This window comes from Mytilus edulis, chromosome 5 (genome assembly GCF_963676685.1).
Source record: "Mytilus edulis chromosome 5, xbMytEdul2.2, whole genome shotgun sequence".
In the NCBI taxonomy this organism is placed as follows: Eukaryota; Metazoa; Mollusca; class Bivalvia; order Mytilida; family Mytilidae; genus Mytilus; species Mytilus edulis.
In genome coordinates this window covers 88,982,238-89,006,631 of record NC_092348.1, presented here as the reverse complement: position 1 = coordinate 89,006,631, position 24,394 = coordinate 88,982,238, and the positions used below count along the sequence as shown (strand labels likewise).

The 24,394-nt window shown below is 30.0% G+C and overlaps 2 protein-coding genes across 31 annotated transcripts in view; one reads left to right on the top strand and one right to left on the bottom strand.

Annotated features, from left to right (window-relative positions):
* Nucleotides 1–15,187, top strand: part of LOC139524730 (hepatocyte nuclear factor 4-gamma-like) — a 39,072-nt gene extending 23,885 nt beyond the window's left edge. For 4 of the 29 annotated variants that reach the window (XM_071319766.1, XM_071319759.1, XM_071319772.1 and 1 more), the window contains exons 2-7: nucleotides 7,751–8,044; nucleotides 8,640–8,755; nucleotides 9,379–9,528; nucleotides 10,402–10,642; nucleotides 11,067–11,303; nucleotides 13,459–15,187. In XM_071319766.1, the coding sequence (XP_071175867.1) occupies nucleotides 7,751–8,044; nucleotides 8,640–8,755; nucleotides 9,379–9,528; nucleotides 10,402–10,642; nucleotides 11,067–11,303; nucleotides 13,459–13,862 (1,442 nt within the window). In that variant the 3' untranslated portion in view covers nucleotides 13,863–15,187. Of the gene's footprint in view, nucleotides 1–2,849; nucleotides 3,005–6,209; nucleotides 6,750–7,750; nucleotides 8,045–8,639; nucleotides 8,756–9,378; nucleotides 9,529–10,401; nucleotides 10,643–11,066; nucleotides 11,304–13,458 lie in introns of those variants that run through there. The other 25 variants (XR_011664843.1, XR_011664839.1, XR_011664848.1 and 22 more) reach the window with 11 other exon arrangements.
* Nucleotides 15,188–20,267: 5,080 nt separating this feature from the next.
* Nucleotides 20,268–24,394, bottom strand: part of LOC139524729 (DDB1- and CUL4-associated factor 11-like) — a 36,195-nt gene continuing 32,068 nt past the window's right edge. For both annotated transcript variants that reach the window (XM_071319758.1, XM_071319757.1), the window contains exon 17: nucleotides 20,268–23,821. In XM_071319758.1, coding sequence (XP_071175859.1) covers nucleotides 23,633–23,821 — 189 coding nt within the window. In that variant the 3' untranslated portion in view covers nucleotides 20,268–23,632. The remainder of the gene's footprint in view (nucleotides 23,822–24,394) is intronic.

Genomic DNA, 24,394 nt, shown 5'->3' with positions numbered 1-24,394 from the left:
GTGTCCGTCCGTCTGTTCATTTGTCTGTTCATTCGTCAGTTTTTTTCTGGTCTGTGCGTCCATCTGTCCGTTCATTCGTTTGTTCGTTCGTCCGTTCGTCCTGTTTCAGGTTAAAGTTTTGGTTAAAGTTTTTGGTCAAAGTAGTTTTTGATGAAGTTGAAGTCTGATCAACTTGAAACTTAGTTAACATGTTCCCTGTGATATGATCTTTCTAATTTTATTGCCAAATTAGAGATTTTATCCCATTTTCACGGTCCACTGAACATAGAAAATGATAGTGCGGATGGGGCATCCGTGTACTTTGAACACATTTTTTTTTTTTATCTCTAATTTGAATGTAGGAAATAACAATTTAAGATAAAAACATCTGTTTTTTATGGACACATAATCTAGTTTAAAAAAATATTGAGATTGGAACTGTTAAATCCACAATGGATGAAATGTTTAAAGAATTCCCTATATACTGACAAAATGTTTATATGAATAAATGAGAAACATACAGCTTAAACTTTAAACAGCTTTAACAACCAATAAAATTTATTTAAATATATATTTTTAGGACATCCATGTGATTTATAGTTATTGTTTTTTTTAACTGCGACTTATTATTACAATCATAATTATTATATATGTAGATAAATGTTATTTTATTAATCAAGTTTCTGTGAATTATGATTGCTTATGTAAATTTTGTTAAATATGTAAAATAAATAAACCAATATTTACAAAAGATTACCGAATAAATAAATAAATAAGTCAGATAAATAATTTTTGGACATTGTTCTATCTTGTTATCAATTTGTCGATATGAGTTATCTCCCCCTATCTTATTGTCAGAAGCTGTACCATCCATCTGAGTGCCTGCACGTCAACATGTTCTTACATGATGTAAAACGTTGCTCAACTATTATCCAGGCCACTGTCAAATTTCACAACTTTTTTGTCATATCTTATGTACTTTAAATTTATGAAACTGTAAAAGAGAAAAATATTAATGCTTTAACAGTACCTTTTATCTAAAATCTTGGCACTTTTAATTTATGAAAAAAATAAAGAAAGAAAATGCTGATGCATAAACATAGATTTTATCATGGGTAGGAAGCATACTTTAAGAATAGGATCTACTTGAGGTAGAATTATCATTAATGACATTAATATGGCCTTGAAACATCTCTATCAAACCACCCATTAAGATGCTATAAATTACATGCATTTTACAGAAGAACTTACCCCCAAAAGACATGAATAAGGGTTGAATTAACGGATGCCATTAAAAAAAATTATAATTTGAACTAAGCATATCATTACATGGTCAGTTTCTGGCAGTCAGATTTATGTTTAGAATTTTATAATTAATGGACCACAAAAACTAAAGCCAAAACAGGAAATGTTTGTCAATCTCATTTTTTTGTAGCTTGAATTTGAATTAAACATCAAAGGGAAAAAAAAGGAAAATTAAATCACTTTTGGAGTATTAATTTGATAGCAAAACATTTAAGTACAATTAATACTCTGTAGATTTATATAAAGGGAGATAACTAGCTTATCTCCCCTTGTGACTACTGTTTGTTCTCTTCCCCTCTTATCTTATTAACAGTTAGATTTTGATAAAACCTGATAGAGGGTCATCAGATATCAATTTTTTGATAGTGTATATTATTGTAAATAATTATGTGTGATTTATCTTTATTAAATTTTTCCCATGGTAGTGTGAATACTTGTGGCATCAAAAGTGACAATTGTTTTGAAATTTGAAATGATGACACCCAGATAATTGGATTAATATGTTGTAATATGTCAAAATAAATAAATATTATGACATTTGAAGAAAGAGAGAATCATGTTGTATTTTAGTTCAAGTGTATTATTTGTTTGTTCATTATAGAATTTAGAAAGATGCACAGCCCTCATCCCAAAAATTGATAATTTAAACAGATGATTTGTTCATTATTTTTAAATTTAATTTTAAATAAAATTGGTAAGCATTCAATAGACTTTTTTCATATTACCAACTTTTAACTCTGAATTTTATTTTTTTCGACAGGTTACCTTCATTGTGGTTTAACATTCTGGTACTTGGTCAAGCAAGAGCAAAGTAACTAAGTAAAATCAAGGCTTTAATCAGAGCAATTTTGAGGGAAAAATTACTGTTCAATGCCTTCTATGCATGTCTAAATCATCAGAAGACAGTAAAATTTCCCCCCAAATTGCCTGGTTTATATATTTGATTTCACTTCTTTTGGTTGGTTGTAATTGTCTAAGAAACAGGATATCTTACCACAGATTAGGTAACCTGTCATAAAAATGTAGAAAGGGCTGCAGGAAGGCAAACATAATATGTTCTAGAGTCTGTTGTTTTGATACTCTACACTTAACGGTAATTGAGATATTAGGTCACAGAAGTTTTATTTATTGCTTTTTTGATATTTCAATAAAAAAAGAAATGATTGATTGATTAATTGTGTGTTGGTTGCCTTATATCCAGTGAAAAAAAGAAATTATGTTTAATTGATTGATGTAAAAATTTGATCATAACTTCATGGTGATTTATTTTTTTTATATTATAATTGATTTAAAATTTTTGGTTATGTAATTAAAAGTACTTGTACTTAATAATTTGATATTATATCAGTTAAAGAACTACTTTTTTTGTGCAGATGTCCTTGTTTTTGAACCCAGCATAGTGCAATATGCATTCATTATCAGATGTCAAATGCATTATTTGATAAAACGATGAAGTTGTCCCCCTTTGCTATCTATCTATATTTACTATATATAGTATTGTGACAATAATTAGTCAAAGTCCAAATGATAATTTGTAATCGTTTTCACCTCAGCATTTCTACCTGGAGTGATTAATTATCATCAAGGACAATAACCTAATTTAGATGTTACCATTTTCTAAATACACGTTACTTTCATATTTGCAGTTTTGAGGTTTAGATGTGATTTGTTAAGTTTTGGCTGTAAATCATGAATTTTGAAGGAATAACATATATTTTAGGTATGTTCATATTTAAAAATTGTGAATTTTCAGGTTGTCTCTCAACAATATAGAAATTTAATATTAAAGTCTAAGAAATGTAGAAAGGGGTCACCACTTCCATTATTAAGAATAGTAAGAGAAAGGCTTAGGATAGATATGCACGGGACATTCGGTGCAATAAAGAACACTGAAAAGAAAAGATATTGGGCAAATGTACATGAGATATTGTTCCAATAAGGAACAATAAAAAGAAAGGGCACACTGAAATGTACATGAGATATTGTTCCAATAAGGAACACTGAAAAGAAAAGATATTGGGCAAATGTACATGAGATATTGTTCCAATAAGGAACACTGAAAAGAAAAGATATTGGGCAAATGTACATGAGATATTGTTCCAATAAGGAACACTGAAAAGAAAAGATATTGGGCAAATGTACATGAGATATTGTTCCAATAAGGAACACTGAAAAGAAAAGATATTGGGCAAATGTACATGAGAATTTGTTCCAATAAAGAACACTGAAAAGAAAGGGTATGGTTTAGATAGATGAACTTGAGATATCGGTCCAATAATAAACATCAAAACGAAAGTAAATTACACAAAGATCTCATGAATTATAACAAGCTATAAACTTTATTTCTGTTCTTTCTTTATACTTGAAAAAAGAACTTTTATTGGGTCCAAACCAAATTTGATTGGACTTGTGCAAAATTTGAAGTACCTTAATTAGTGTTGCATTTTGCCAATAATATTCTCAATAAAAGTTTCACGTTAATGGTAATTGTGCATTTACCAGACATTTTTTCATGGTTTGCACATTCACAAGTAATTCTATGCATTGATCTTTGTGAAGAATGATAACTGATCCTCACTGTTATCATACATAAAAAGGGGGGGAAAGGGAGAAAAAGGGGGGTTAAATAAAACCAGATTATGGAAAGACATGAATAATACAGGAAAAGTTATATATGTCATAAAGTTAGTATGGTTGGTGTATTTAATTTATGGACAATGTCACTTCATTAAATGTGAGAGTTTATATAGGTTACATACATTTATGCAATACTATTTTAGGTGAGAATTACAATAAAGGGTTCCATAATTATGTTCTAGTTGACTGAGTCTTTAAACCTGTAATTGATTTTCTCCTAATATAATTGATGTGTTTCTTAAGATTGCTGAAAAATATGATTGGAAGAAAAAGATATTCAGATTGAGAAGTTTTTTTTGTATTTCAATTATCACTAGACTGATTATTGATGGAAAGATCATGACATACAGATATTTTGAGGAGTAACAAATATTAAGTTATATTCTGTGAAGGTGCAATCCTGGGAAAATGGCTGGACATTTATAGATGACCACTGGACAGTGATTTTTGTAACACCTGTGTTGGGATAACTAGCTGTTAATTCCTTCACCTAGATGAAAGGTATTTTGATCAGTATTATAGCTGATCTGAGATAAATGCAAACACCACTCTGATAATACTTCATCAATGCTAATCTGTTTCTGAAGGACCGTTTCAAGTGTGACAATCTCTATAAGGTTTATACTTGATTTAGTTGTGAAATATTGTTGAATGAGCAAAAAATAAATTTTGTTTGGTTGGTTTTGGGTCGTAGTGGGAAGATTTATAACAGGAGTGTATATTGTTGTAGTATTTTGAGCATTTGAAAGATAGATAGTTTGTTTGTAAACATTGTTGTGGTTATATATGTTAATTCACACGGAGAAAATATTTTTTTTTAAAAGTTCACCAAGTAAAACTGGGCTTGCACTATCTAATTTTTGACCTTTTGTTTACATCTTTGTGTTGAAGGCAATATTTTCAAAACATACAACTGCAACAAAATGTAAGAAATTGAATATCATTACAGTATTAAGTTGCAATCTGATCTGCAGTGATGCCTCACTTATATACTAGTCATGCTCTAACACAATGATACCTTATTTTGTCAAAGAAAACATTCACTTAAAACAAGGACGTATAACTAATATACGTTCTTGCTTAAAATTACCATTGAGCTCTGTATTTCATAAAAACTAATAGTTTGAACCTTTTTACAATTTTTTTTCACATTTTTCAGAAAGGCATTTCACCAGGTCAGTTCTGAGAGATGAGAACTTAACTCTAAAACATTTTTATATGAGTTGTTTCCCTTCTTTCGAATTACCAGTCATGCCAGTAAAACTATTTATATTATTGTGCAAGAACAAGAACAAGATAATAATTTGAATTTACAGTGAATTTACTACTTGTTCTTAGAAAAAAAAAGTTGCCATCATTGTTTTAATTCTTCAAATTTATCGTAACATGATAACACATTAGTAAATTTAAGGTAAAAAATTGATTGTTCACTTTAGTAAGTTTTTAAACATAACAAGCCAATAGAAAGTAACAAGTTAATGTCTGAAAATATAAAAGTAGGTCCCTGGAGCCCATTTTCAAATATATTTGGTCTTTAGTTAAACCCAATTGTAATGTGCATGTAAAAAAGTAAGGAAATAAGGTGCATTAATAATACGCCATTTACATGTTCATTTTTATGTAAAAAAAGATAAAAAGCAGTTTGAAAAAATAAAGATCCTAAACTTATATCGCTGTCACACTAATTTTTGGCCTTATAAAATGCATTTTTTTTAAGTAGAAAGTTAGTAAAGTGGTGATTAGAAAATGTTAATAATTTTCTGGAAAAAGTACAAGTCACATCCAATAATGGTAAAATATGTATTTACACATTTAAATACTTCTACAAAAAATGTGCTGTCACTTGAAAATAAATGGTTTTGCCTCCAAGTAAATATACATTGAAACCTGCATCAGTTTGTATTTATCCATTATTTTATAAAATGATGGTATTAAATGATATTTATTTTGTTGATTAATGAGCCAAAATTGTGACTTAATGCCCCTGTTCCTAATATGCTGATCCAGTCTTCAATTCAAAAGTGGTTTTTAGTATTTTCTATTGGTTATGAAAATGGTACTTCATGTATCAAAACAGGTTCTATTTAGGTAAAACATGTCCACCACTTCATTTTCAGAAAACATTTGAAATTGATTATCTGTTGATTGACATGAGAATTTGTGTTACAACTTTTTTTAAAGATTGGTAGATAGTACAAGGGAATGGCATAATCTATTGACAAATAGTTCTGCGATTTGTCTGGGTTTTCCGTACTGACTAAAAGTGGGTTGTTTGAGTGTCAGAATATAAGTAAAGGTCATGGTTGTACCGAAACTAGCACTGCCACTTATGTGGTTAAAGGGTGTGAAGTGGCCAGATAGATAGCCACACATTCCAGTCAGGGATTTTGTCACTGGCAGATTTTTTCCTATATAATTCACTATCAATAAGATAGAAGATTAACTGATAAAGGGTGATAACTCCAGATAAAACCTTGTCAAATGTTGCAAATAACATAGTATATATATAAGGACCCTCCTTGAGTGACAGAAACCTGAATATACATGTAAAGTGGGAGGATCTCTGTGTTGGGACAGGGATTAATTTGTTTGTTTTAATCTTTGGTAGAAGATATTTAAACCGTAGTTCCTGATACCAATTCTTTTTCCATTCTTGGTGCTCTGAGAGATAGAACTGCTTCTCCTTTTAAGAGATAAAAATCTTCTTTCAATTGTGGAAAAAAATCATACCAGTAGTAAAGACTTTACTAGCACTATGCTATATTCTTATTTAGAACAGCATTATGCACCAGTCCATCAGGAACATGAGTACTATTATTATGATCCAGGTAGGAGGATTTTTATTTAAGTACTTTTAGTACATTTGTTTTATTTTTATTTAATTTTGTAGATCAAAAAGTAAATTTAATTTTGATTTGAACTATTTTTGATTTACTTTTATTTAAAATAAAATGATAGAATCAATCATGTATTTATTAAAATGATACAAGAAATACATTTGCTTGTTATATTGTTTTAAAAAGCAAATGTTATTTGCCTGTTTATTTGTTATAAAGTTATAAATAAGAAAATCAAAGAAATTCTATATGTAAGTGTTTAGGAAAGATTTTTTTTTCAAACTTCACATTTAGTATGTTTTAAAATAATTTGTTTCACCAAATTATCAAATTCTATAAGTTTTATTAATTTATTCTAATGGAAAACAGATAAAAAAATGAACTATAGAAAGGAAAATAAGATATTTGATTTGACAAATCTCTGGTATAAGTAGTAACTGTAAGTGATATTTTTTTGCATCTCTCAGATTAAGTAGTAATGACTAGAGTGACCATTATAAGTATAGTAATAGTATATTTTAAAATAACACCCATGTACATCTTAGTGTGACATTTGACAAATGATTATAGGTGTAAAATGAACTGTAAAACTATATCATAATGCATTTTAAGTATATACATAGCGACACTAAATGAACATTTTTTTCAGAACCAAGTTTCTATTGTAGTGACTTAAAATGTTAAATTTATCTTTGACATTTAAATGATGAAACAATTAATATCCACTGAGTGGTTGACAAAATATGTATTGTCATGGTTATCAGATGGTAACTTTTAAATGTTTGACATTGTTGGGTTGCTTACTCATGGTAATACAATCTTTCTCTTCTTCTTCGTAGGATAATGCAGCTAAAATGTATCAAGGATTTATAATTATGAATTCTAATGGAGATATCAATTAATCAGTCGTACCTGAATGACTTACTGATTGGTCCTACAAGAAATTTATATGAAATGGATAATTAAATGAAGTTTATTATTTTTACTTTCAGACTCTCCAGAACTCAGTATGGGAGCGCTGGGACAGACTCCTGTCATGGGTGTCTCCACCTCCCCCACCCAAGGGATGAGTACATATTGTGCCATATGTGGAGACAGGGCTACCGGCAAACATTATGGGGCCTCAAGTTGTGACGGCTGTAAGGGATTCTTTCGTCGTAGTGTCAGAAAGAACCATGTTTATTCCTGTAGATTTAGTCGGAATTGTGTTGTAGACAAAGATAAGAGAAATCAGTGTCGTTACTGCAGATTACGTAAATGTTTCAGAGCAGGAATGAAAAAAGAAGGTAAGGAATAAAACAGATTGCTGATGGATGATATTTCATGACAAGAAAATTAAACGATTTAGTTCATAGTTCATATTATAACATAAGCTTTGATATAACTTCATTCAACTGTAATGAATGCAATTATAGAGTGACAATTGAACTTTTAAAAAGTCTTAAGTTTTACTACAAAGGAAATGATTTAACACAAGATTTTTTTTATAAATTTTGAATTATTACTCTTGGAGAGCAATATCCTGATCTAAAATAGCTTGCATAAGGGTCTGGATGGGGTTTACTGAATAGAGAACAATGGGCAAAAACATTCAGAAAAGAGGGTTCAAAAAAATAATAGGCCAAAGTATTAACAGGACACCAAAATATAAAGAATATCGAAAAAAAAAAATGGCTTAAAAAATTAAACAATAATGAAAAGAAAGACCCCCTTTCCCAATTCTGACTACTCTTGCAAAATGACTTGGTGTCTCTATAGATTGATATAAAGTCAGTATTAAAACTGAACATTTTCCTACCAACCTTTGATCAGTATTTCTGATTTTCAAAAGGTCATTGTAAAATAAAAGATTATAATAGTTTTTTGTTTTGTTGTTGACAGCTGTACAGAATGAACGAGACAGAATAAGTGTTAGAAGAACCAGTTACGAAGATACCAGTCAAAACAATTCACTCTCCGTCAGTACGCTGTTAAACGCTGAAATTCTCTCTAGACAGGTGAGATCATACATTGTTATGTTTAATCTTATTTAATGTTTAAAAAAACAATCAGATGATGAGGATGATCCATAACATAAAGCACATGATAAAATGAATAGGTAATGACTAATTTTAGACCGATTTGTCACTAGGATTTGGAAAAAAAAATGTTGACATTTTGTTAAAATGATATTTCCATAATTCATGAGCTGTTTTTGGCTCAGTAATTTTGTTGATAGAAAAAATCTGATGATACAAACAATTTTTAGAAAACAAAATGATATTTAACTGTTATTATAAAGTTAATGATCAATCGGTATGATTCTGAGTGAGGGAATAAGGAATGAAAGGAAGAGAACTAATACTTTATAATAAGTAAAAATTTGGGAATAACCTTCACATATGCATGAATACAGTCAAACCTGAATAAAGATCATTTCTATTAAAAAAAAAAAAACTGTTTTAACAGATCATCCTCTTCTTGATTGGATGTTGTAATACTTGTGCATTTTAAATCCATTTTATTCAAAGATCATCTCTCTTATTAGGTCAGTTTTCTCTGGTCCTTAGATTTGACCTTTATATGCTAGTTTGACTGTATGTAGAACTGTATAAATAACCATGTATGTTTGAATTTTCAGATCTCATCCCCCGTTGGACAGTGTGACCTAACACACAAGGTTATAGCGACTGCCGATGATGTGTGTGAATCTATTAAACAACAATTACTTGTCCTTGTAGAATGGGCAAAATATATACCGTGTTTTTGTGAACTGCCATTAGATGATCAGGTAAGAACAAAATAAATATATAAAAAAAAAATTAAAAACAACAATTTTATCAAATGTAAGCCTAATAAATAGAAGGTATTCTTTTAATTATGCAGTTAAAGGATTTCCTAGTTTAAAAGATGTACTCTGAAATGAATTAATTAAAAATTCTTTGGAGTTGTTTTAAAATTTCAACTACAGATTTAACATTCTCTGAAGTGAATCAAAGAGTTCAACAACAGATAAAGAATTTTTCCGAATTTTATAAAAAAAAATCACTGTGTTAGATCTTAAATTCTCTGGAATGAATCTAATCACTGTGACATTTTAAATTTCTATGAAATTGGAACACACCTTCTTTTGATGGTGATCAAATATTTAATACTTTTAAGACTGCTCTTTATATATACACCAGAGAGAAATTCTGATGAATAATCTAAGATGGCTTCCTGATGACCTTATTTTAAATGTTAAGCTACTTACATCTGGTAATCCGAATCTCTCGTATGAACAAAATGTGAATATATTCAAACACGTATTCGAATTTATCAAGAGGTCTGAGAGATTTCTTGTTATGTAGAAAATGTATTTACGGTAAATTCACGTCATCATCATCATCATCATCATCATCATCATCATCATCATCATCATCACCATCACCGTTTTCAATGTTTACATCTACTTCTGTTTCATTTGTTTTTCTCAATTGATAGACTCGTAAAATATTGTTTATTTTGATATTGCATGCTCATATTAATATTGTATTGTAAATTATTGTCATTCGGAGCGGACTTCATAAGTATGGCTTACTTGTGTCCAATCCATTTTACTTTGAGTAAATAAAATATGTTTAAACTAAACTAAATATTTAATATTTTTTATTATTATTTTTAGGTTGCCTTGTTGAGAGCTCATGCTGGAGAACATTTGGTTCTGGGTGTAGCCAGACGTTCCATGGCCGTCAAGGATGTTTTATTATTGGGAAATGATGGGATAATTCCACGTAACGCTACAGATATGGAGATGGGAACGATTGCAGCCAGAGTATTAGACGAGTTAGTTGCAGCATTTAGAGACATACAGATTGATGACACAGAGTTTGCCTGTATTAAAGCTATTGTCTTCTTTGATCCTGGTGAGTATCTGTTTTTTTCTGAATTGAGAAAAAGACATGATATGATATAAGTGTAGTTCATTTTTTGGGAAGAGTTCCTCAATTAAGCAGTATTGAGGCAAATATGCACTCTTTCTTATTATTTAAATTGATGTTTTTTTTCTGAATTAAAATATAAGATTAGTATTTGAAATAAAGAAAATGAGAGGCTTTGATTGAATTAATATTTATATCTTAAACTTGCTTTAAACACAAAATGTGAAAAAAAATCATAAACAAATTGTAAGCGTCATTTTTACAATTTATGAAAAATCCAGAAAAAAAATGACTGAAAAGATATTTTCGGCTATGTTGATGAGGCTTTTATATTATATGATATTAAAACATATGAACTAGAAAATGACCCTAAAATGTTTGGTTTCTTACATTGACAATTTTTTTCCAGAAGCTAAAGGTCTGACAGATCCACAAAAAATCAAAAGTTTTCGTTACCAAGTACAAGTAAATCTGGAAGATTATATCAACGATCGTCAGTACGACTCTAGAGGCAGATTTGGGGAGATTTTATTACTGTTGCCCGCCTTACAGAGCATTACTTGGCAAATGATTGAACAGATACAGTTCGCCAAGTTATTTGGAATGGCGAGGATTGATAGTTTACTCCAAGAAATGTTATTAGGTGGTTAGTATGATAGTACAGTAGTCTTAATCTTATAATGTCAAAAACAAGCATCACTGTGATAAGGCCTGTTCATATTAACAGTACTGTAAATTCAGAAATTATTTTGATGGTTTTATTGTTACCAAAAATGAGACTGAGTTATTATCGCAATAATGTAAATTTCGCGTTTTGAAATATTTTATATGAATTCAACAGGATATTTCTCAATATTGCAAAAATTAAATCATATTTTAGTCTAAAATCATAAAATTGCTACAATAAATGCACACAATTATTTCTGAATTTACAGTATTTCTTGGTATTTTTACCACTAACCAGAGGCCAAAACCACTTTTCTGTTCAGGGTGGCATGTGTCTGTTGTAGGCCACAGTTTCCTCTGCTTATTTTTTGGCCTTATGAGAAGGAGCTACTGTATTATTGTTAGAAAATCTTATTTATATTATGTTTGTTATAAAACCATTACATAGTTTTGTATATACCTTTGTCATCTTTTGAATCAAGAAGATATTACATTTATTGAACCTAACCTTTTATAATTTGCGTCTAGCATTTATGAAGGTAAATTTATTTTATCTTTTTAAATCATATTTTTTATGTTATCTGACATAAAGGTAGATCCTGTAACTATGCTGTGCTAAAAAGGATCTGACAACACTCTGTTTTACTTTCTGTTTTGATGATCTTTCTGGGGGATCCTTGGTATTTGTTCTTGTTGGTACTATACAAACCTCTAAAAATTCAACACAGAAATATGATTGGATGATATTATGATTGTCGAACAAAAAGTAGAACAGAGTTTTACTTTCTGTTTTGATGAACTTTTGGTGGATTCTGGGAATTTTTTATTGTAATGATACACACTTCTAAAAATTCAAACACAGAAATTTGATTGGTTGATATTAGGATTGTCGAATAGGGTGTTATCAGATGAAACAGGGTCTGTATGTCAACCAGATTGGGGTGTTCTAATCAAAGTAAATAAAATAATTTTGTATGCTGTTATCATAAATTAGTTATAATCTTGGTCATATGATTCAAGTTGATGAAATATGCAGATATGACGATATCCAAATGTGATATTTATATAATCTATTGCAAATCAAATGTAATATTTAAATAATCTATGGCAAATTTAATGTAAAATACTTGTATAGGATGTTAAACACTCCCAACTGATTAAGTAATTAGCTACGCAGTTAAATATTTGAAGTACACTATAAATGTAGGTTGCACAGTTTTTAGAAATTGATATTTGCTCTAAGAACTGAATTATGGGCAAAAATTGAGTAAGTTCAGTAAAGGCTAAATTTGGCCCCAAATATTAAGTCAAATCAATATTTAAATTTCAAAACAAGGAATTATTTGAATCTGGGATAGTTTTGAATTCTTGAAAATTAATAAGAAATTTCTAATGAAAACTAACCCAACTTTAGTGGGTAAGCCATGGATAACGTTCAAGTTATTTTCACTTATATTTTAGTATGAACTAACTAACCCCCTTAGCCTAGCATGCATGACTAATCTTCCTATATTGGAATAGTTTTCTCATTTCTTATCAATTTTCTTTAATTCAGAATTATTCCAGATTCAAATAATTACTTCTTTCAAGTTATAAATTAATGGAAAGACGTATATTATTGGTATTATGTATATTCAATATGCAAATAGCCCCAAAGTAGAGGGCAAAATAGTTTGGGATTTCAAACAAATTTAGGCCTAGTAAACGTAATTATAGCATTGACTTGGACAACTCAATATTCAAGTCAGATATATATGTAAAATGCTAAAACAAATATAATTTGTATCTGAATTTTCAACAAAAAGCATAGCCTTTTAAAAGTGGTAATATCCATAAATTAGGTATTCCGATATGTAGCTTTGCTGCTATTTTACATATTAAACACAGAAGAAGGGTGGAGTTCTATTTTACAAGAATAATTTTCAGATTGAGTACTCATAAAATATATGGTATAATTTATTTTCTGTAATGAGGAATAAAGGGGGAGTATTTTGCAACAAAAATACTGACATCAAGGGAACAATGGCCATCTTTACCCGTAGTGCTACCAAGCTCTTTGATTTAATATTTCTTTTACCTATATAAATTTTTGTCTGTTGTTACGTAGTTTATAACTTTTATAATTCTAATTACAGGTGCAGCACCGACAGATATGTTGACCAATCCTTCTGTACCAGTGTCGTTAACATCACAAATGGGTAACAGTTTTGGGGACCAGTTTGCCAATCCGTCAGATGTCATGTCAGTTTCTCATGCACATGGAGTTAACATGTCACCACAACATAGTCAAGGGTCACCACTTGGATCGAGTCCAATCCATCTCGGTGGCATGCCACCATTGGCTAACACACCAACACCACCACTATGCACAACGGATCAGTTTTTGAGTGGACATTCTGTGATGAGTTCCTTAGACTCTTCGTTACATCTAACGAATGGACTTATTGACACACCCGTGTCATCTCCGTCATTACCTAACTGTGAATCGTACAAAAAATCATTGACTCCACAACAGAGGTTTAAACAAGAATCAATGTAAATTATCTCTAACATTTATGTTTGTAAACAAAAAATTATGTTTTGGTTTATTTTTTTAACTCTTAATTGTTATTTGTGTGTTTTGTTTTTATATTTTTAAGAATTATTATTATGTTGAATACAGTTGAATACTTAACAAATTTGCTAGTGAAATAGATCAATTTATAAATTATAAAGAATTATTCTAAAGGTATTTTGTTATGTTTTATTTTATAATTTTCAAGAAGATATGAAATATAAGTTTCTTTTTTGTTTCTTTCTTTGAAGTGTGTAATTGTAAAACAAATTTGATGAGTTAACATTTGGATGTAGTGCAAGTTGCTTAGTTTTTGTCATTAAAATTAATTGTAAATTATTTTTGTCAAATTATAATTGGACAGTCATACATAAAATAAGATTTTGTGAAATATTTTGTATTAGAATTGATTTTTTATGAATCACTACTGAATCAGCGTCTAGTCGTAGTTGAGAGTTTGTTGCATGAACCTGGCATCAAAATGGTGCTTTAAAAGATAAAGATGATTATTGAATAACTATTAAAATAGATGACTTTTATTTATCATTAGTTTAAGAAATCTCATACATACTGTAAAGTTCATTAATATTAACTTCATCCATCATAGATGTTAAACAGAATTTCACAATGCAAATATATAGTTAATGTTCACAGCTGTACATATAAGATCTAGGTTTATGTAAATATTTATACTTGAAATGAAATAATTATTTTATGCCAACGAAAATTAAGTTATGTTTCCTGCCTGTCTATATATCCAAAATTTTGATGCCTACCCTACTTATTTTATGAAAATATTTGGTAAAGTGCTGTTGAAAGTGTAGAAGGCAGGAATCATGTTTATATTTTTGTTTTGCTTAATGATTTAGTGATTTGATCCTCTTTAAATTCTGTCTCTTATTCAGGATTATATTGTTTAGCTTACTAAGTAGGCAGTAGGAAGTGTGACGTAGTACTTTAATTTAACTTTCACAAGTAGAACATTTTTTTAAATGGAAATTTCATTTTGCCCATGTAAAAACTGTTCAAAGTTATTTTTTCATTGAAGGGACCACAAATATATGATGAGGTGTATTATTGTAAAAGACTGTCACCAAGTATTTTAAGAATTGACCAAGCTATACATTGATGCTATAAACTTTTTTTCATCCTTCTCATGTATTTTGTAGCATTTTAAATGCCTAATGGATGATATTTCAATTAAAAATCTTTGTTCTATGTGATATGGTGATACATTTGTATAGAAATATTGACTTGCAACTATAAAATAAAGTGCCATATTTTTGTAATAAAGATAATTGTGCATTTGATGTACTTCTTTAGATGTATTATTGTAGAGACCAGTAGAATGGAAACACATAACATTACTTTGAAAGAAATCACACAATCCAAAAATCTGTCCCAAATCTACCTGATAACCTGACCATATCATCTTCTGCATTTCTAGCTATAAGTGATGATTTCAGTTATTTTATTCAAAGTAATGGTCCTTATTTATAAGAATACTTTCATTTTAAGTATATAAAAGGAAGAAAAAAGTGAGTGTGCACAACATGATGTAAATGATTTACCGTTGGGTCTAGAAAAATTATCTCCCCTGAATTGAAAACAATTTATTGGCAAAATTATCTCCCCTTGCCAAATAACAGTTTCTTTGATTCATGTTATTTCTATCTTTCTGGTGGAAATCTATAATCATCCTTAGGAATGAAATAATAACTTCAAACCATAGCAATCAGTTCTCTAAACACATTCAGGTAGATGGTCTGTTATACAATGTCTATCTATTGTAATCTAAGGGTCCACTGTGGCCAAGTGGTTGTAGTTCATATATTATGATCACTAGCCTGACAACACTGTGGTTGTGAGTTTGACAAGGATCTTTTTTGACTAAGATTGCCATTTCAGAAGATGGTTGTGGTTCTCTGTTGGTTTACTGGCTTCCTCTCCCAATGCTGACCACAGTGATATACCTAAGAATGTTATGAGTGGCTTTCTGGCTTCCTCTTCCAATAAAAGCTGACCACAGTGATATACCTAAGAATGTTATGAGTGGCATTAAATACCAACAACAAATAGACCAGTACAAATATAATTCTCAACAAATGTATTTGATATATGACAGTAATATTCAGGTAGACATGCAAATTGATACATATATGTTGGTGAAATATTTGAAATTTGATTCTCCTGCCTTTCCTGAGTTTAAGTGACTGATCACAGGTTGATATATTTTAGACATGACATTACAACATTATAATTGTTAGCATACAGAGATAGTCCTTAGTTTATTTTTGCTTTCTAGAGATACAAAAATAGTACAAACTGCCAGCTGCCTATTGTTTTGTGCTATATATAGCCATGGTATGAAACATACTACATATTTTATATAATTTATGGCTTCTACAGTTTTTTTGCTCATTGTTTTTTTTAATGTAATTATTTAATTCTACATGGAGGATAATAATATGACAAAAATCAATTCTATAATCATTTTTTTATATTTTGGAATTTCCCCTGAAACATGACATCCCCCCTTTTACCCATGAAATGAAAAAAAAAGCTTTGTAATTTTCATAATCTACATGTAAAATATGTAAGACTTGTAGTTCTGATCTTCTAAAACCACTAAACAAAGACTTTTTGTATATTGAAAAGACAGCATCTATATAGACACCACAAAAAATATAAGTTGTCACCACAAGGTTTTCAACATTAGACATAAGTCTAAATATCATTTCAATTATCCAATTATAGGAAAGTTTCAAATAAAAATGCTAAAGATCTGACACATACACAACTCTATGTCATTAAAAGTCATATTATTATCCTCTTCCAAACCAATCAATGCAATTGTTACAAGTAATCAGGGATTTATTACATGTATACTGTTATCACTTCTTTCATCATTATCTTTGCTTTTGTTTAGTCTAGAAGCACGTATATTTTCTGTCAGATTATTTGTTATAGTGTTGAAGTCATACGGAAAATCAAATCACTCATATTAGAAAGGAAAGTTAAGATCAGTATTGGAAAATATTGCTGATGTTTCTTAAAGGTTTTCATATATATGTAAATAAAAGGAGCATCTCATTTTCGTATCTTAAAAGTGTCAACACATTTAAGATCGATTTTCACAAATATAAGTATTTCAAAGAATTTTTCATCAAATCAATTTGAATGTGAAAAGGGAAATACATTAATTTACAGTATAAAGGGTCAAGCATGTCAGTCATATGCATGCTTTTTCTAGATCTACTTTCAGTTTAGAGATGTTTTGTTTTATTTTCCCATATTCATTTTGTTCTAAATTTAACTTTTATATCATCATAATCGGTCATGCTTATATTACTTTTAAAACATGCTTTCTAAATTAAAATGCAAAATTTTGCCTTTCTCTTGCCAGAATCTGTCTCTTGCTTGGCCTTAGTGTTTTAAACAACTAGAAAGTTTAGTCATGCAAGCTCCTTTGAACCTTTATTTTCTACAACTGTTTTTTCCTTACATACTACAAAGTTCTTTTTGCTTTCTTGCTATAATTAATGTTTAACAAATTAGAGAAAAGATAAAAATGTGTGTTTGTAATAGCTCCACAGAGAATTATCATAAAAATGTGTAATAAAGCTTGGAAGTGTGGCCTTATATAGCTATTAATTAGAAGAATTGTTACAGAATTCAAGACTGAAAGTCTTTGTTTATAGAACTTTAGTATTTTTGTATTAATATTTAAAAGATTTTATTTTTACGAGCACTTCATTGAATGTTACATTTTTTGTTACTTGTAGATAAAATTATGACAATAAAAAACTATTAAAAAAAGTTGTGTTCATTCAATAAAATTGAGAATAAAGTTGGGGAATGTGTCAAAGAGACAACCACCTGACCAAAGAGCAGATAGGTCTTCAACAATAGTATATATAAAGAAAGAAAGACACCCTTATGCACCACTTAAACTCCCTGATTTGTTTTTCAAGAGAATCCAAAAAAGTAATTTCTCTGTATATCAAGACCTTTGAGCAAGTAGTTACAACACATGACAACAATATGTATATTGAAATTTCAAGAAAGATATTTATAGATGTTGGGAATTATTGAGCTGAATAACAAATCAACTAGCTGTGTTTACAAGGTATAATTATGTTTTGGTTGGCATATTAATAATGCCTTAATGGCCAAGATTTATACATTTAATTAATCAGGGGCCAAAATAACAGTCTTCGAAATGCAGTCCTATATTTGAAATAAAAATGTTGGATAACAAGCATTCTGTGAGTATTGCATGATATTACATAGTCCCCTACTGGTTAAAAAATAATTGTATTGCAACAAATTCTTAACTTGATCTATAACTTGTCATGGTGTAAACTATATAACAAATATCAAGTCATTATCTTCATGCATGATGAACAAAAGTGTTGAAAACTGATTATTTAAGTGAATTTTCTAAATGCAAATACCATAACTCTGCACAAAATCATCAGACTGGAACCAAATTAAACATTATCTGTAAGTTGTCATGATAAAACTATAAACCAATGTTTAAATCAATATTTTCAAGCATGAGGTTAAAAATTAGGGAAAACTGATTATTTTAGAGAATTTTCTAAGTCCAAGGACCATAACTCTGCACAAAAAAATCAGACGGGAACAAAATTTGATCTGTAACTTGACTTGATAAAACAATACACCGAATATCAAATCAATATCTTCAAGCATGAGGAAAAATAGTGAAAAAAAAACTGATTTGTCCCTTTTAACTTCATCTGTAGACTTATAAATGACAGCAAACTTCTAGTGAATCTAATTCTCAGAGATTAGTTTGACATAGATGCCCTTGTTGATTGTTGAATTAACTCAATCAGGGGCCAAAATAATACAGTCAGCCATGTCAGGGGCCAAATTAATGTCAGCCATGTAGTTGAGAGGAAAAATAAAGAACTGAAGAAGGCCAATGGCCGATTGGTCTCAAAAAATTGGTTTATTGATACAATTATATAAAATATGTTCCCTATTGGAATTTTGAAAACAAGGATTGTTGAATTGTTGAATTGTGGTCTCGCATCTCTTTATATTCATACTTGTTTATCCCTTTGTTTATATTAGTTTTTTGTTACTTTATTTTGGTCTAAACATTTTACTTGAGCAATTGGAAAACCTGCATGTAAATCCATGGTCTTTCAGGAAGAAATCTATACTGATATGTTAAATGCACCTCTATCCTGTACTAGTGGATCAAGTTCACCTTACCAGTATTGCAAACAGTTTGAGGGATACTTGAAACCAATACTGTAACACATACACAGAGGTCAATTTTGTGAATTTGTCTAATGGAGTAATGCATTTAGAGTCGACACTTGATTCCTTACCGTCAGTAACTGTTACTCTGATTTATGGAGGTCAATGTAGTGGTGAGTTGTAGAGGATTGCATTTGGAAGAAGACTTGAACCCTGATTGAAGTGGTGAGTTGTAGAGGATTGCATTTGGAAGAAGACTTGAACCCTGTCTGTAGTGGTGAGTTGTAGAGAACTGCATTTGGAAGAAGACTTGAACCCTGACTGTAGTGGTGAGTTGTAGAGCATTGTATTTGGAATAAGACTTGAACCCTGTCAGTAGTGGTGAGTTGTAGAGGATTGTATTTGGAGTATGACTTGAACCCTGACTGTAGTAGTGAGTTGTAGATGATTGTATTTGGAGTAGGAATTGAACCCTGACTGTAGTGGTGAGTTGTAGAGGATTGTATTTGGAGTATGACTTGAATCCTAACTGTAGTGGTGAGTTGTAGAGGATTGTATTTGGAGTTTGACTTAAACCCCGACTGTAGTGGTCATTTGTAGAGGATTGTATTTGGATTATGACTTGAATCCTAACTGTAGTGGTGAGTTGTAGAGGATTGTATTTGGAGTATGACTTGAATCCTAACTGTAGTGGTGAGTTGTAGAGGATTGTATTTGGAATATGACTTGAATCCTAACTGTAGTGGTGAGTTGTAGAGGATTGTATTTGGAATATGACTTAAACCCTGACTGTAGTGGTGAGTTGTAGAGGATTATATTTGGAGTATGACTTGAACCCTGACTGTAGTGGTGAGTTGTAGAGGATTATATTTGGAGTATGACTTGAACCCTGACTATAGTGGTGAGTTGTAGATGATCATATTTGGAGTATGACTTGAACCCTGACTGTAGTGGTGAGTTGTAGAGGATTATATTTGGAGTATGACTTGAACCCTGACTATAGTGGTGAGTTGTAGATGATCATATTTGGAGTATGACTTGAACCCGGACTATAGCAGTGAGTTGTAGAGGATTGTATTTGGAGTATGACTTTGGAGAGAGAGACTTAATTATTGTTTGATGTTGTCAATCTTTAGATAAGTTATAAGGAACAAGTATTTATAATGATCTTTATTATCAATTATATGTACAATCCTTTATATGTTTTCATTCCAACAAACAAAAAATACAATCATATTTTATTAAAAACACAGCAATGACTTATCATAGCACATAAACCCTATAATTAATAGGTATACCATTTCTTTAATTAAAATCAAAATATATCTATTATATTCAAACTATTTCAGGAATCTACAAGTAGATGAAATGATGAAAATATATCCAAAAAAAAGGAAACAAAAGGATATGAGCTAACTTTTTCCGCTTAGTACATGTGACTGAAAGGTTGCACCAAAGAATGCATGAACAATATTGTGTTAATTTGTAAGCATGGAGCTTACCCATATATCTACATGAGATATTAACAGGTCAATTATATGCCAATTTAAACAATTGGAAAGGTATTAAGATATTATAAATGGATCCTTTAGTTAATGAAAGTTTAATTGTTCAACAAATCAACTACAGATTAAACACTTTAAGAAAACCTTTGATGCAAAAAGATGAAACATTGCTACTCTAGGCCAAAGTTATTCCAATACTATAAAACATTTGATGTAACCATAACTTATAATAATGATTTTGAATAAATTATAAAGTTCAATCAAAAACATGTATGTATGAACTGACCATGTGATGAGATGTATAGCCAGTCAAGGTCGTCATCATCATCAAGTATTTATTTCTTGTTTTCTATGAGAAAATAAACTGATTTAGTATACCCATTACCAAGTACATGTATAACATGTGCATTAAAAGCTAAATAAATATTCCTGACTTCTGTTGTACATGGTCTAGCACCTAGAAAGCTCATTTCTTGTAACAGCGAGAGACCAATAAGTGATATTACTTAATGTTTCTAGCACAACTGTATTTATACTATGCACATGCAGTGTGAGGAGGTACATAAAACATAAAAATACCTAACTTTATGGTAATAACAATGTGTAATAAATCAATCAATTAAAAACCTTCGGATGATCACATGCTAATTATCTGTTCAATATCAATAATACATATTTTTTTATTCAAAATTCTCAACTTCTGAGGTATTGTTGTTATCCTAATGAGGGTAAAATTGAATTTTTTATTTAAATGATATCATATAATATAATTATCAGTTTTCAATTTACATTATTCTCTGCTCAACAGTCCAACCCAATAATATTCTTATGGTCATTTTTTTTTAAGTTGATAGGATAAAAATTTCCATAATCAAAATGAAATTTATACTCATAAAGGGCTTTGAACCTAGTAGAGAGAAAAAAATATTCATTTCTTATATCAAAATGGATAGTTTGGTCTTTTTTACAAAGTATCGTACCTACTCACCTATTTGTTAAAAATTTGGGAGTAAAAGTCACGATCTAGAGAGAGGTACCCACTAAAAGGCTAGACCCAGTGACAAGAGGAAAAATCCAAGCTTGAGAAAAGTGGTCAGGAGTGAATTTTCTGGTCAAAAATATGTTAGTGATCGCCATGTTGTAAAAGAAATTAAGCCAAGTAGCTTTATATATTTACAAGTAATATTCATGCAATTTTGCATACCTACAATGTTTTTATAACAAAATTATTTTAATATAATGTAATATTGAATATGTATTACATATTTATTTACAAAAATGTAACTAAAAACAAAAACAGAAATAACCAAACAATAAAAAAATTAACTGAACAATATCATGATGTAAATGTGATGTAAAACAGCAATATATCACAAAAAACAAACAGACCAACAGACAAACAGACCGAAAAACACAATGCACATAAATGGGGCATAAAAACATTAAATAAATATGAAACATATGGTCAAGATAGCATAACAGCCGAATAAAACAAGACATAACTCATTGTACAATAAAGAGTTGAGGTATGAATGCCAGAACTACCCAACACTCCAAATGTAGCAGATTTAAGCAATTATAAGTTGCAGTATAACCTTCAATAATAAGCAAAACCAATACCATTTATACTTTGAAAACAAACTTAATAAAAATGCAAAAATCACTTCCATTTGGAACAAAATGTGTTATTTATTGGGTCCCAATTTTGCATGTATAAAATGAATATAAATCTGTGTGTGAACATGAGGTGAAGTCGATTTCAAAAAATCATTGTGCCACATTAAAATCGAAAAATCGACTTATTATACTTCAAGCAGTAAACAAAAACTGCTGTCATTTAACCTTGCATTGGTATCAAATAAATTATACAGGCATGACTTACTTCAAGCAGTATCATTAAAACCTGCTGTCATTTAGCCTTTAAGTGGTATCAAATAAATTATACCTTACATAAGTGCTATTGCAAAATATCATGTCGACTCTGTTTCCCAATATTATTCCTGTAAAACCTATGATTACCATGTAGCCAATTATTAGAAATAATTTATCGTGATTAGTTTAAATTGTCAGTTAGATTGCCTGGTTTAACCTTCAACTTGAAGCTTGTAATTAATTCTGTAAACACTCTATGAAGATAGAGACTGTTTGTTCAAATAATCTACTTTTGGCTCTCTGTTATTCAACGTTTAGGAAAACCTGAGTTGGTAAATCAATACGAACTTGTAATACACTGGCAAGACCTTTCAATAGACTTCAAAAATAAAATTGTATATTTTCTGATCAATATAGCTTAAATATATCAAAAAGAAAGCCATTTCAATATATCAATGGGTAGGCTGACTAATAAACAGACAAGGGAATCCCAAATTTGACTCCTTATGAAAGAAATGCCAAATGTAGACACTTAATACAGGATGTATTTCATAACAAAATTAATAAAAGGGGATGCCCAGGGATGGAGGGAATTCTCTGTACAGGGGAATCAACCAATTTTCAATCCTAATTTCTTCTACTAAAATCTCAAATTACTCATTTTATTTACACAGAATTAAAATAAAAGACAGATCAAAACAATAAACACAATGTACCTCCTGCTAATACTAGCAGTGGTATCATCACACGTTTTGTTTAAAACAGAAATCACTTTAAAGTATAATAGATCTTAACCACAACATAACATTATATCCCTATACATTATACATTTCAAAAGGAACACAATGAGTAGTAATACTATCACTCTAATCATCATTCCACCATTTTACTTTTCTCCTAGTTATTTCAAGGTCAAGGTCATGTTGTATTTTCTCCATATTTATAAATATCTATCTATCTATGAAGTAATCCAATGATTAAAGTGGTTTATGTAGATCATAGAATCTAATACAAGAATGGTGTATAAGCACCACACGATTAAACAAATAAATTGTACGAGTCAGCAGTTGAAGGTCATATGAATCTGTTTAGCTAGCTGAAGCCTCATGTGATATATAAATACAAACGTAAGCTTGTAATTCTTCAATCAAATAGAGCTTGTCTCTGGAAGTGTTCAACTTGTCGTCTGTCTTTGTCCGCTAACCGTCGACTTCGTCTCGGAGGTAAATCGTTATCTTCTGACGGACTTTCATCAGAATCTGACGTGTCGCTGTACTCATCCTCTGAATCTTCTTCTGGCATGTATTCCCATTTACCAACCATACCATCCCACTATGAATAGAAAAATATATTGACTTAAAACTATATTACAATTGATTCCAATGATATTTTCATACTGACTTATTTTTTTCTATGTGTTTGGCCAATTTAAAAGTAAAACTCAAACTGAAAAAAAAAACACATTTTTCTGCTGAAGATAATGGAATTAATGTTTTATCCTACTAATTTCTTTGACATCTGAAAAGAAAAATAATTAGAAACATTGTATTTCACTTAGGGACGACATCAAAAGTTCAATGAAGGATAAAAAACTTAATTCAAATAGTTTTTTCACTGACCCCCCTACCCCCCTATTAACTTAATTTGGGAAAAATTGATTGACCCATATGGATATATGTAAAAATCAATGTCGGATAACCAAATCTTGCAGCAGTTCAACCCCCCACCCCCAAACTATTTGAATTAAGTTTTTTATCTTACATTGATCTTTTGATGTCGTCCCTTATTTCTTTGATTTTATAATTGAAATGTCATAAATATTGTGCAAATATACAGTCTTTTCTATTTTTTATCATACACCTGAAATAAACTAAACTAGGCATAGGCATCAAGTTTGCCCTGAAC